The 13,974-nt window shown below is 38.0% G+C and overlaps 1 protein-coding gene across 6 annotated transcripts in view; it reads right to left on the bottom strand.

Moving 5' to 3' along the window:
* Atad2b (ATPase family, AAA domain containing 2B) overlaps window positions 1–13,974 on the bottom strand; it is a 132,993-nt gene that overhangs the window by 52,328 nt on the left and 66,691 nt on the right. For all 6 annotated transcript variants that reach the window (XR_381193.4, XM_006515117.4, XM_006515116.4 and 3 more), the window contains one exon: window positions 4,011–4,197. Coding sequence is in view for 5 of the 6 variants with exons in the window: in XM_006515117.4 (XP_006515180.1) it covers window positions 4,011–4,197 (187 nt within the window). In the remaining variant the exon portion in view is untranslated. The remainder of the gene's footprint in view (window positions 1–4,010; window positions 4,198–13,974) is intronic.

Raw genomic sequence — 13,974 nt, 5'->3', positions numbered from 1 at the left:
AGCATGTATCATTATTACAAGTTGGAACATCTTCTGGGTATATGCCCAGGAGAGTTATTGCTGGATCTTCCAGTAGTACTATGTCCAATTTTCTGAGCAACCACAAGACTGATTTCCAGAGTGGTTGTACAAGCTTGTAATCCCACCAGCAATGGAGGAGTGTTCCTCTTTCTCCAAATCTGCTATCACCTGAATTTTTTATCTTAGCCATTCTGACTGGTGGAATCTCAAGTGTTGTTTTGATTTGCATTTCCCTGATGATTAAGGATGTTAAACATTTTTTCAGGTGCTTCTCAGCCATTCAGTATTCCTCAGTTGGGAATTCTTTGTTTAGCTCTGAGCCCCATTTTTTAATGGGGTTATTTGATTTTCTGGAGTCCACCTTCTTGAGTTTTTTATATATATTGGATATTAGTCCCCTATCAGATTTAGGATTGGTACAGATCTTTTCCCAATCTGTTGGTAGCCTTTTTGTCTTATTGACGGTGTCTTTTGCCTTGCAGAAGCTTTGCAGTTTCATGAGGTCCATTTGTCAATTCTTGATCTTACAATACAAGCCATTGCTGTTCTATTCAGGAATTTTCCCCTGTGCCCATATCTTTGAGGCTTTTCCCCACTTTCTCCTCTATAAGTTTCAGTGTCTCTGGTTTTATGTGGAGTTCCTTTATCCACTTAGACTTGAGTTTTGTACAAGGAAATAAGAATGGATCGATTCGCATTCTTCTACATAATAACCGCCAGTTAGTTCCTTTTCTAGTCCCTGATTTTAGTTGGATTGCTTCGAGTTTCTCTCCATTTAGTTTGCTGTATATTGCTTTTATTATGTTTAGGTATGGGCCTTGAATTCCTGGTCTTTTCAAGACTTTTATCATGAATGAGTGTTGGATTTTGTCAAATGCTTTCTCAACATCTAAAGAGATGATCATGTGGGTATTTTTGTCTTTGAGTTTGTTTATATAGTGAATTATGTTGATGGATTTCCATATACTAAACCATCCCTACATCCCTGGAATGAAGCCTACTTGATCATGATGGATGATCGTTTTGATGTGTTCTTGGATTCGGTTAGCAAGAACTTTATTGAGTATTTTTGCATAGATATTCATAAGGGAAACTGGTCTGAAGTTCTCTATCTTTGTTGGGTCTTTATGTGGTTTAGGTATCAGAGTAATTGTGGTTTCACAGAATGAATTGAGTAGAATACCTTCTGTTTCTATTTTGTGGAATAGTTTGAGGAGAGCTGGAATTAGGTCTTCTTTGAAGGTCTGATAGAACTCTGCACTAAACCCATCTGGTCCTGGGCTTTTTTTGGTTGGGAGACTATTGATGACTGCTTCTTTAGGGGACATGGGACTGTTTAGGTGGTTAATCTGATCCTGATTTAACTTTGCAGGTACACATTCCTTATTGTCATCCTAGCATACTCATAAAAAAAAAAATCAGAAAGGTTTATATTATACTTCATTCTCTAGATTTCACTTGTGATTCTCATGTTTATTTTCTAGAAGAAACAGAGATCTTGATAGGTTGCTCTCTCAAATTATAGTGGGATTATAAATGGGATTAACTTAAAATTTATGAATAATTCAGAAAAGAACTCACTGCATTCTCATTTTGGTCTTAGCAGCAATGAAAATGAAAACCATGCTGAAAGCACTGATATCAAGCCTACTTGATGTATTTATTTTTTAATACAACCTCATACTAAGTAGCATCTTCATTTCATATGTAATGGAGTCAAGGTTCAGCTGAGTTAACATGATCTAGGTCACAGTACTGAAGCTGTTTAGCTAAGGTCTATTTAATCTGACTTGGGTCTATATGTTAATTAAAGTATAAAAAAACAATGTTTTTTTTTAATTCAACTATCCCTTTCAATAGAATTTCATTTTTCTTCTTGGGTTTTGCATACTAATTTTTTCAGTTAATTTCTAGGTAAACTTAGTTGCCGTTTTAAATCATCCTCTCTATTCATTGTATTTCTAACTTATTGTGATTAACATATAAGAAAACAGTTTTAGACCATTACGTTTGCAAGTGCCTACTTTATAAAATCCTCTTATTGTCCTATACAATTTTGATACTGTAGGTTTTCCAAAAACAAGGACGTCACAATCAATATGTGTAACCTTAACGCAGCCTTTCCAATATTTAATTCCTTCAATCAATTTGCATGCTTCGATAATGATCACTTTTTTAACTAAAAGGCTCCATTTGGTGATGTTTTCTCTGTGGCTGCCATCTAAGGAGGCCAGTCTTTGGCACTCTCTAATATAGTCTTTGAAAGGCTGTAGCTGCTATTTTGCTAGTGTCTCAGCTTTCTTCCTGTCCTATGCTTGGAACACTTTAGCATCAGAATGACAGTGTTCTTTAACGTGACTCGCCTATAAACCTGTCTAGGCTGAGTACTTTGAGAACACTTTTTCAATTTCTTCTACAATCAGTGCTGTTTAGATTCTCTCTTTTCTAGAGTTAATTTTGGTAATTTATACTTTCCTAGTACGTCATTTGGATTTACTTGAAATGACACTGAATAATTCTCTTACTTGTACAAAACTGCAAAATTTTCTTATCCAGAAGGAAAAATATGAGCAAACATCAAAGTAAATGTTACTGGGAAATATTCACAGCTAGGATGTGTCAAACTGAGAGCAGAATATTGGTATCCAGTTTTATATTAGGACTAAAGAATTGAAAAAGAAACCTTTAAACAAAGCTCTATAAGAAATACTGCTAATTGCCAGAACTGTAAATAAAAGACTAATTAAGCTGAAAGCACTCTAACTTTTTAACAAACATGCATTTCCTGCTGCAAAAGTCCAATCTGAGGACAACTTGCAGTTAAATAACTACAACACAGTTACCAAGGACTTATAAATGGCACCTCACCAGTTATAACAGCCATGCAGAAATGGACAAAACATTCCAGTACAAACTGACATTCTCCTTATTTACTGCAAACAAGCACTTCCTGACGACCAGACTCTTACACATCTGAAATCCCAGTTACAAAGGAGCCTGAGACTACAATTTCCAGGCCAGTCAGAGCAACTAAGCATAACGTTCTCATAAAAACAAAGGGTGGGCTGAAGAGATGGTTCTGTAGTCAAGTCCTTGCCAAATCAGCCAACTGAAAGTCAGATCACTAGAACCCATGGATAAGACAGGTGGGTATGGTGTCTTTAGTTACAGCCTCAGAGGGCAGCGACAAGGAAAGTGGAGAGCAAGATTATCTATACTGGCAAGCTTTGGGTCAGGTGTGGAATCCTACCTCACTGAATAACATGGAAGGTCTACCCAGAATACATCCCAACATCAACCTAAAGACTCCACATGAATTTGTACCCACAATTGTACCCACACTGATGAAAACAGGCATGCACACACAGAGATATGAAAATAGAAAAAGAAAAAAAAAAAGAAGGGGAAAAACCTAATGAGCTCCCACTCTGTACATATGTGTAGGGATACAGAAATGGTTATCACATGGCCACCCTTAGCTCAAAATGTATTTCCCTCATCCCTTCCAAGTTCCAGAAGGATACTGTTTATAATGTATTTTTGTCTATGTATAAAATCCTCAACAAATGTAAATAGCCAACTCTGACTCAAAAATCCAAAAAAGAAAAAAATGTAAATCGCCTCATATATATGTATGTGTGTATATATCACTAGTCCATCATAAATCCTGACATGGCAACTAAAGACTGCTCCCCATCTTATGGTGAGGCTCTAAGTTAAAAGACATCTAAAACATCTTTGAAACTACAACTTTGACAAGAGAGTCCAAAAGAGGGAAAATACTTTTTCTTTATAAGACATTACATTTTCAATAAGGATGTATCATAGAAAAAAAACATAATGAGCTCATTTTTAAAGTATTATACACCATACCAACATAAAAATATTGATAAATACCTAATGAAAAGTTAATATTTACCATACTCTGAAAAATCAAATCTTACATACTATGTGCATAATAACAAGACAAAAGCAATGTACAAACCTACCTGTGCACATGATTCTTCAGGTGTTTTGGCACTGACTGAGTAAAGTGCTGGGAGATCGAGCCGATGCACAGAGAATCTTTCTAGTGTATGCAAAAGTGCTGGAGCAAGGTGCGAAGTTTGTCCTGAACCTCGTTCTCCAGATAGCAACAATCGAGGCCTATAAGAGGTTGGCTGATGATACGGTGACCTATAATACATAAGAGTAATTTTAAAATTATATATTCTGAATATTAATATTCATGAAATTGCAGGGAACTACTACTCTTATAAGAATAAAACTTCAAAATCATAAAAACCTCTTTTAGTATAGTCATCTTTTTCATTAATCATGATTCTAAAATATTGACTATCTGTGACTATAATAACCAATATGTTAAAGTATAAAACCCATTCTAAAAGAAAAAAAAATTCAACACTATTTCATTCGATCACATTATATATTAGCTTGGGGAGAGCAAGACTGTATCATTTAGCTATTAGTCAGACAGCAAAGGTCCCAACCAACAAACAGGTCTGGGGCAAGAGGAGCCTAGGGAAACATGGAGATCTGAAGACCATTGCAGACGGAAAACTTGGGAAAGACATCTTAAAGCTGGGCATGGTGACTCACACCCATAATCCGGGCATTTATGAGCCAGAAGTCTGATCAGGGTTTGCTACATAGTGAGTTCTGACTGCCTAAGCTACAACCCCACAACTCACCAAATCAAAATATAATTAAAAGGCTAAATTTTATATTAAGTGCATTTTTCCTGCTATGTTCTATGCCTCCCCACAAAGTCATTTTGAAACATAATTACTGTGATAGTAACAAAAGATAGGACAATTAACAGGTGATTATGAACATAAAGTGTTCTTAAACTAGACATGGTAGTCCATATCTTTAGTCCCAGCATTGTGAAGGCAAAGTCAGATTCTCTGAGTTTTGAGGACAGCCTGGTTTACAAAGCAAGTTCCTGGCTAGTCAGGGATACACAGTGAGAGACTATCTCAAAATAAGAGCTTTATAAAGGATTCAGGAGAATAAGCTAGCCTTGTTAGTATATTCTGCCAGGTGAGGAGACAAAGCCTTCAAGGTACAACCTTGGTAGAGAGATCAGGCCCTTATCAGAAATCAGTGCCTTGGCATCCTCTACCTGTGAAAGTTCTACTATTTATAACTTACCCAGTTTAATGAGGAAAAGTGGGCTGAAATGCCACAATTGTTTTGTTTTGTTTTGTTTTGTTTTTTGTTTTTTTTGAGGCAGGGTTTCTCTGTATCGCCCTGGCTGTCCTGGAACTCATCGGCCTGCCTCTGCCTCCCTCGTGCTGGGATTAAAGGCGTGCGCCACCACCGCCCGGCTGCCACAATTTTTTAATAGAAAAAAATTTTTCAGAGATGGCAATTTATGTTTTTATTATAATAAATACTAACAGGGGCTGTAGAGATGGCTCAGCAGTTAAGAGCACTGACTGCTCTTCCAAAGGTCCTGAGTTCAAATCCCAACAACCACATGGTGGCTTACAACCATCTGTAATGAGATCTGACTCCCTCTTCTAGTGTGTCTGAAGATAGCTGCAGTGTACTTACATATAATAATAAATAAATCTTTAAAAAAAATACTAACAGCTCTTGCCCTAATATGCCATGTTAGGCCACACACTAGAAAAGAAAAATATATTAAAGGAAATCTAATTTTTATTTTCAATACTCTCTATTACAACTAAAATAAATAAATGAATTAGGAGGCTAGAAAGACGGCTCAGAGTGCACATCATCCTTGCATAATACCTGAGTTCAGTTCCCCGAAAGCACAATAGGCAGCTCACTGCCACCTGTAACTCCGGCCCCGGGGCATCTGCTGCCTTCTCTGGGTTCTATGGAAACCTGCACATGCTTGTTCATAAATGCACACACACAAACATAAAGTAAAATCTTTTCAAATAAAATAAAGAATAAAACACATCTACTCACTACAATACTGCGAACTCTAAGACAATGCACAAAGCATAAAGAAAAATAAAACACAAGGAAAGAAATGGGGAAAAAACTGCTAACTCCAGAGGAAAAATTAAAGCACTAAATACAAGAGTCTTGCTAGTGGCATTAGACCCTATTAGCAGAGAAACAAGACAAAAGGCAGATAAAGAAAAACCAGACTTACTAACTGCTTTACATGGTCCATGTAAAAAAGCAAACAATAAGGAGAGATCCTACTCATAATGCAACAGCAATGTAAAAGGTAACACAAACAACAGCAAATACTCTTAGCAAGAAGCATCAAGTTCAGCCAATACAAAAGCCAGGTTTTAGAAAACATTTATGCTTTACTTTATATATTTAATAAGTTCTAAAAAAAATTCCTACAGAATTTGGGAAGGGAAAAATTAAAACTTACTCTCAACATTATCAAAAATTATAGGAACATCAAGAAATTTGAGGGGGATATGCTAATTTAAATCAAACACTTTGGTGACAAACACTTCATATAGCTATCGTCCGCAACTGTAGTTTTGAGAGTCTCACTACATAGCCCATGAGTCTTCAATTCACAGTCCTGCTTCATTCAGCTTTAAAGTCCTGAGATTACATGTATGATCTATCACCTATGACCTCAACTTTCCTAAAAATCCTAGAAAATACATAGTTTCATTATTAAGCGAATGGGAAAACCAAAGCTCAGAGCAGTTAGGTATAAGATGGTACAAAAAGGGGACAGAGTTCAAACTCCCATTCAGGAGCTCGCAATGTTTGACGGACATTCAAAGGCCCAGGATTTGAACACTAGAAACACAAATCAAACAAACAAAAATAATGCCATCTCATTCAGGTCTATATGATTGCAAAACCCAAGTTCACACTACAGTAAGATGCGGCATACAAATATGAAAGCATGTAATAAAATAACAATTAGAAGAAAACAGAATATACAAAAGGAAAGAAACACAGGACGGGGGTTGGAGAGATGGCTCAGCGGTTAGGAGCACTGACTGCTCTTCCAGAGGTCCTGAGTTCAATTCCCAGCAACCACATGGTGGCTCACAACCATCTATAATGGGATCTGAGTCCCTCTTCTGGTGTGTCTCTAAAGACAGCTACAGTGTACTCATTAAAATAAATAAATAAACAAATAAAAGAAACACAGGACAGCACTGGGAGATAGATAATCAATGCACTGCTTGCACAGGATTAGGGCCTGAGTTCAAGTCCTAGAACCCATTTTTTTAAAAACGTTAGTGATGTGGGTTTGTGACCCAGCACAGGGTGGGAACAGGGAAATCCCTGTGCTCACTGGCCATACGCTAAGTCTAGCCTTGTTCAGAAAAATGGCTCCTCAGTGTGACACTGCAGGATGTCCTCTGACCTCCACACACTGCACCTGCACCTACCTGAACATACAAATGCACAAAATAAGGAAACAAACACAGTAATTGAAGAATTTTATACAAGAACAGCAGCACATGGAGTGGAGAGATGGCTCAGTAATTAAGAACATGTACTACTCTTGCAGAAGAACAAGGTTCAATTCCCAGCACCATCATAGTGGCTTACAACTGTCTTTAACTACAGATCCAGACAATCTGAATCCTTCTTCTGACTTTCATAGGCACTACGCACACATGTGGTGCACATACATACACATAGGCAAAATATTCACATACATAAAATATAAATGAATCTAAAAATTTTTTAAGAAGAAAGCACCCAAGGAGCTGAAGGGGTCTGCAACCCTATAGGTGGAACAACAATATGAACTAACCAGTACCCCAAAGCTCGTGTCTCTAGCTGCAGACGTAGCAGAGGATGGCCTAGTCGGCCATCAATGGGAGGAGAGGCCCTTGGTCCTGCAAAGATCATACGCCCAGTACAGGGGAATGCCAGGGCCAGGAAGCAGGAGTGGATGGGTTGGAGAGCAAGGCGAGGGGAGGGTATATGGGGCTTTGGGGGATAGCATTTGAGATGTAAATAAAGAAAATATCTAATAAAAAATGCCTTAAAAATAATGATGATGATGATGATAAACAATAGTACTTAAAATAAAAGAAAGAAAAGCAGGACAAATATGGAATAATGATGGGTTTTAAGTTTTCAAATACAGGCATTCAGAGTCCCATTTCAGAGCATTAAAAAAAAATGTATGCCCTAAAAATAAAGACAAAATTTCCATATGTAAATATTCTATATGTATATTCATTTTTTTAAATTTTTTAAAATATTTTTGAGGGTGTATGTAAGTGGTATGTGGTATCTAAGCATGCAGAAGCCAGAGGAAGATGTCAGGAACCTTACTGTCTTTTATCACTCTATCAATGGCCTTGAAACAGGTTTTTCACCTAACTGAAAGCTCACCATGTCAGCCACGCTGGCTGGCCAGTAAACTGCATCTGTTTCCTTCCCCTAACGCCAGATTTATAGGCATACACAATCACACCCAGCTTTTTCTTTTAATGTATGAGTTTTAGGGACTCAAGTTCAGATCCTCAGATTAAATAACAAATACTTTTACCCACTGTACTTCTCAACCCAATATAGTACACATATTGGGGGGATGTCGCACTGAAGATCAAATGCAGAGCCTCAGCATTCTAGACAGGCATTCTACCATTAAGTGACACATCCAGCCACGATAAATTTTTAATTCACAAAAACATAAAACCTTTATAACTAAAAAAAAAATTATAATCTGAACCATAAAACAATCAAAATGAGGCAAATATTTTAACATAAACAAAAATGAGGCAATACTGAACCAGGAGGATGGTAGGATTCATACACCTGGGCTAAGACCCTATTCTCAACAAACCAACAAAATTGGAATGATTTTTAATGTCCGAAGAGTTTATGCAAATAGTATAACAAAAATAAAACATGCCCCCAAACCTACCTTTATGGACAAAGAGCATACACAGACATCACAGGGAAAATAGAAGGTAATAATTTTAATGTTTAATTATCCAATGACTGTAGAATCTCTATAATGCTAAATGTCTTACTCTAAGAAACTAAACACCATTATTATCAGAGTCCAAGATGAATGGTATTTGGTCAAACTGGAAATACACAAACAGCATTTATGTATAATTAACAAGTAGAGTTCTTTAATACCACTAAGGGAGAACCCAATTACTAGACATAGGTTTTCCGGGGGAAATGCTACCATCACCAAAATCAGAATAGATCAGAGGTAAAATGAATTTCATGAAAAAAACAAAAACAAAAAGCATTATAAGCAAATGACAAGGGGCTCTATTGAAGCAGCTTATGTAAATTATAATGTCAGCTTTCTTTCCACTACTGAGCAATGAAAAGATAAAGGTAATGGGGCTGGGAAAGAAGGGGAGGCACTGTCAAACTCCAAAGGCCATGTTAAAGTTTAAGTGTACACTAAAGACAATAGGAAGCATGGCTTTAGGGTCCATACCCACGGAATCCACCAAAGTTGGAGGAGAAAATGGCCCTATATTAAAAATGTCAAACGTTTTTGTTTTTCTTTTTCTAGTCACTAAATAATGGCTACTGAAATAGCATCTATATTACTTTAGAAATTCTAAACTGGAACTGACAATGATTTAAAGCATGAGAGCATGTTGGAGGGTTATGTGTAACTGTTAGTTTTTATTAACATACAAGACTTAAGCACTCACAGGTTTTAGCATGCATGGGCTGTGAACATGTTTTAAAATGGAACTCTAGTTCAGTATCAGTATGTGAGAGGAAGGACTTGATAGAAGGCAAAAGGGGGAAAGATAACCACATGAGGATGTCGTACTGAAACCCAGGTATGGTATGTTAATGACAGGCTAAATTAGAATGTGAGCAGAGAAAGGGAAAAAAAATGTCCTGAAATGACTATAATTTAACAATATAAAACAAAAGGACTTTGTCGATGATTAGATAATAGGAAGAAGACATGGAGGATGGTGTCAAGCTTTAGTTGAGAAAGTAAGACAAAGAAAAGCAGCAGCAACCAGGCGGTGGTGGCGCACCCCTTTAATCCCAGCACTTGGGAGGCAGAGGCAGGTGGATTTCTGAGTTCAAGGCCAGCCTGGTGTACAAAGTGAGTTCCAGGACAGCCAGGGCTATACAGAGAAACCCTGTCTCAAAAAAAAAAAAAAAAAAAAAGAAAAAAAGAAAAGCAGCAGCTAGCCGGGCTTGGAAGCAAAATTTGGCTTGAGAAGTTGCTATCATATACACAGAAATAAAAAAATTAAATAACAAATACTTTATCTGACAGATATTGCAATTATTAGTAAGACAGTAGGAAAATTGGTATTCTTTTTTTTTTAAAGATTTATTTATTTATTATATGTAAGTATACTGTAGCTGTCCTCAGATACTCCAGAAGAAGGCATCAGATTTCGTTACGGATGGTTGTGAGCCACCATGTGGTTGCTGGGATTTGAACTCGGGACCTTCGGAAGAGCAGTCAGCGCTCTTAACCACTGAGCTATCTCGCCAGCCTCGAAAATTGGTATTCTTACAGTTAGGCAGAATTCAGAAGGAAAAAGCACTCATTTTATGGCATGTCTAAATATTCCAAAAGAAGTTCAAAAATATTCTATAACTCATGTCACCACCAAGATGCATTTATCTTTTTCTATTCTGTGCCTGCTTTAATAATACTTATTCTCTGTCCATCTGTCAGTCTGTCTGCCAATTTATCTTCTACAAAATATTGAGTGGATGAACACATGAAGACTAAGTTAATGACTTAGTGTTTCTAAGCTGCCTGGTCTATAATGATTCACGTAGCTAAATAATGAATACTGAAATGCAGAACTAGAGGTTTGACTATACAGTACAACATTTGCCTCAGTGTGCATGGAGCCCTGGCTTCACTGCCTAGCACTGCCAGAGAAAAGTAAAACGGCTCAAAATGAACAAAGCTAAGAAGACAGCCCCTCACATGAGAGTGGAACGGGGAAGTGAAGTGTTTTCAATCTAGAAAACAATTCAGCCACTTACATCAAGATTTTAAGCAAAAATACCTTTGACACAGATCTGTTTTTAAATTTTACCTGAAGTTCTGTATGAGATAATGGTATAAAGACATATACTTATAAATATGTCTAGGGCAGTATAGTTTTAAAAAAACAAAATGATCACCAAAAACTTCAGATTATATAAAAGTTGGTAAATGGGACTGGCAAGATAGCTCAGCGGGTAAGAGCACTGACTGCTCTTCCAAAGGTCCTGAGTTCAAATCCCAGCAACCACATGGTGATTCACAACCATCCATAATGAGATCTGACACTCTGTTCTGGTACGTCTAAAAACAGCTTCAGTGTACTTATTTATAAATGTATAAATTAATCTCTGGCCCAGAGCGAGCAGGGACTAAGAGAGCAGGGTTGACCAGAGCAAGCAGAGGTTCTAAATTCAATTCCCAACAGCCACATGAAGGCTCACAATCATTTGTACAGCTACAGTGTACTTATATACACAAAATAAATAAATCTTTTAAAAATTTTTTGGTAAATGGTGAAACATCCAAACAATTACATACTATGTATGTGTTTGTTTAAGACAGGGTTTCTCTGTGAAGTCCTGGCTGTCTCGGAGTCCCCTATTTAGACCATTCTGACAATGAACTCACAGAGAGCCTCCTGCCTCATCCTCCATGTGCTGATATTAAAGGCATGCACCACTGTGGTGGTTTTACTAGGAATGGCCCTCATAGACTCATGTGTCTGAAAGCTTGGCCTAGGGAGTATCACTACTAAGAGGTATGGCTTTCCTGGAGTGGGTGTGGCCTTCTTGGACAAAGTGTGTCACTGTGGAGGCCGGCTTCATGCCTTCAAAACCAGTACCACCTGGGTGATTCTTACACATCACCAAGTCCACCTGCAGCACAAGGTACTGCCTTGGCTATCTTTGGAACACAGCTTTTTTCCCAGAAAACACTTCCCAGAAGATTTTACCTCAGGGATGCTGGTCTCTTCATAATCACTGCTAATTTCTTAGCTCCAGCTAACTACCATTAATTGTCCCAGTAGTTCCTTCCATTCTTAACTCTAGAGCCAGAGCCACGTGGCTGAAGCTGCAGAGTTCTGCTGCTTGCAGGAATTAGAACATGACCCCCTTGTACTATTACACTGTCACTGGCTTTCTGTTCTCCAAATCCTTCACTACCTAAGCTTGGCTATCCTGGGTCTTGCTCTGTAGATTGACCTTGAATGCAGAGATCAGCATGCCTGTCTCCTGAGATTAAAGGTGTGTACCACCATGCCTGTATTTGATTTAGCTGGGTAGGATCTTGCCCCAAGGTCCCACACCCTTAATCTGTTTTCTCCTAGAACACGGGATTTTGCTCCATTTCACTTCCTGGTACCCCTTTAATACTCGAACCATATCTTTTCTATTTTTCCATTCTAAACTTGCTAAGCTTGTTCAAACTTCTCTTCATGAGACTTAACCAGAGAACAAAGTCTCTGCTGGGCTTTTTTGAAACTTCCTTTGTCAATGCAATTAATCTGAGTCTCTTCACCTTAGCCTCAGGCAGACTTTTCAGACAAGGGCAAAAAGTAGCCACATTCTTCACCAAAATACCACAAAAACAGTCTTTATGCCACATTCTGAAATTCTTCTCCTTTGAAATCTCTTGGGTAAGATCAACACAATTCAAATCACTCCCAGCAACAAAGTCTTCCATATTCCTACTAGGATGACCCATTAAGCCCCATTTAAAGCATTCCACTGCTTTCCAAATCCAAAGTCCCAAAATCCACATTCTTTCAAACAAAAGCATGGTTAGGCCTATCACAGCAAAACCCCACTCCCAGTACCAACTTTTGTCTTAGTTAGGGTTTTACAGCTGTGAACAGACACCATGACCAAGGCAAGTCTTATAAAAACAACATTTAATTGGGGCTGGCTTACAGGTTCAAAGGTTCAGTCCATTATCATCAAGATGAGAGCATGGCAGTATCCCGGCAGGCATGGCACAGGAGGAGCTGAGAGTTCTACATCTTCATCCAAAGGCTGCTAGTGGAAGACTGACTTCCAGGCAACTAGGGTGAGGATCTTAAACCCATACCCACATTGGCACACCTACTCCAACCAGGTCACACCTATTCCAACAAGGCCACACCTCCAAATGGTGCCACTCCCTAGTCTAAGAATATACAAACCATCACATATATCAAGTTTCTAATCACAAAAAAACAAAGCTATATTCATTTGTAAAACAGAAATCTGTTTCTAATCCACAATGGTAATATAAAGGAAGAAAAAGGCCTATTTTCATCCATACGTCTTTCTCTTACACAGTGCTAAACTACTGACATGTAGTTTTTCTTAGGTCTAAAAAACAGACCTCTGCTGGTGGTGGTGGCGCACCCCTTTGATCCCAGCACTTGGGAGGCAGAGGCAGGCAGATTTCTGAATTCGAGGCCAGCCTGGTCTACAAAGTGAGTTCCAGGACAGCCAGAGCTATACAGAAAAACCTTGTCTCAGAAAAAAAACCAAAAAACAAAAAAACAGACGTCTGTACTGTTTTGTGAAACAATCCCCAAAACCTGGCAACAAGGCCCAGGCTGTCTTCTTAACACTGCCTTGTTCTGCATTGAGCTTTCATACTAACACACGCTACTCAAACAGAAAGCAAAAGCAAAATCCATGTATACTCCTTGCTAAAGACCTTTATTTTCTTTTTTTTTTCTTGTGGGTTTTTTTTTTTTTCCTTTTTCTTTTTTTTTTTCTTTGAGACAGGGTTTGTCTTTGTAGCTTTGGCTGTCCTGGAACTCACTCTGTAGACCAGGCTGGCCTTGAACTCACAGAGATCTACTGGGATTAAAAGTGCATGCCACCACCATGACCACCACCCGACCCGATCAAATGATTTTTGATAAAGGTTTTGGGACCTTTATCAATCTGGGAAAGTCTATTCTGCATGCTAAAAAAAATTAAGCTGAATGCTTACCTAGTACATAATGCAAAATTAACTTAAAGCAAGTCAAAGATATGTAAGAGCTACATTTTTAA

Source organism: Mus musculus, chromosome 12 (assembly GCF_000001635.26).
Source record: "Mus musculus strain C57BL/6J chromosome 12, GRCm38.p6 C57BL/6J".
NCBI classification, from domain to species: Eukaryota; Metazoa; Chordata; class Mammalia; order Rodentia; family Muridae; genus Mus; species Mus musculus.
This window is presented reverse-complemented; position numbering and strand designations above follow the sequence as displayed.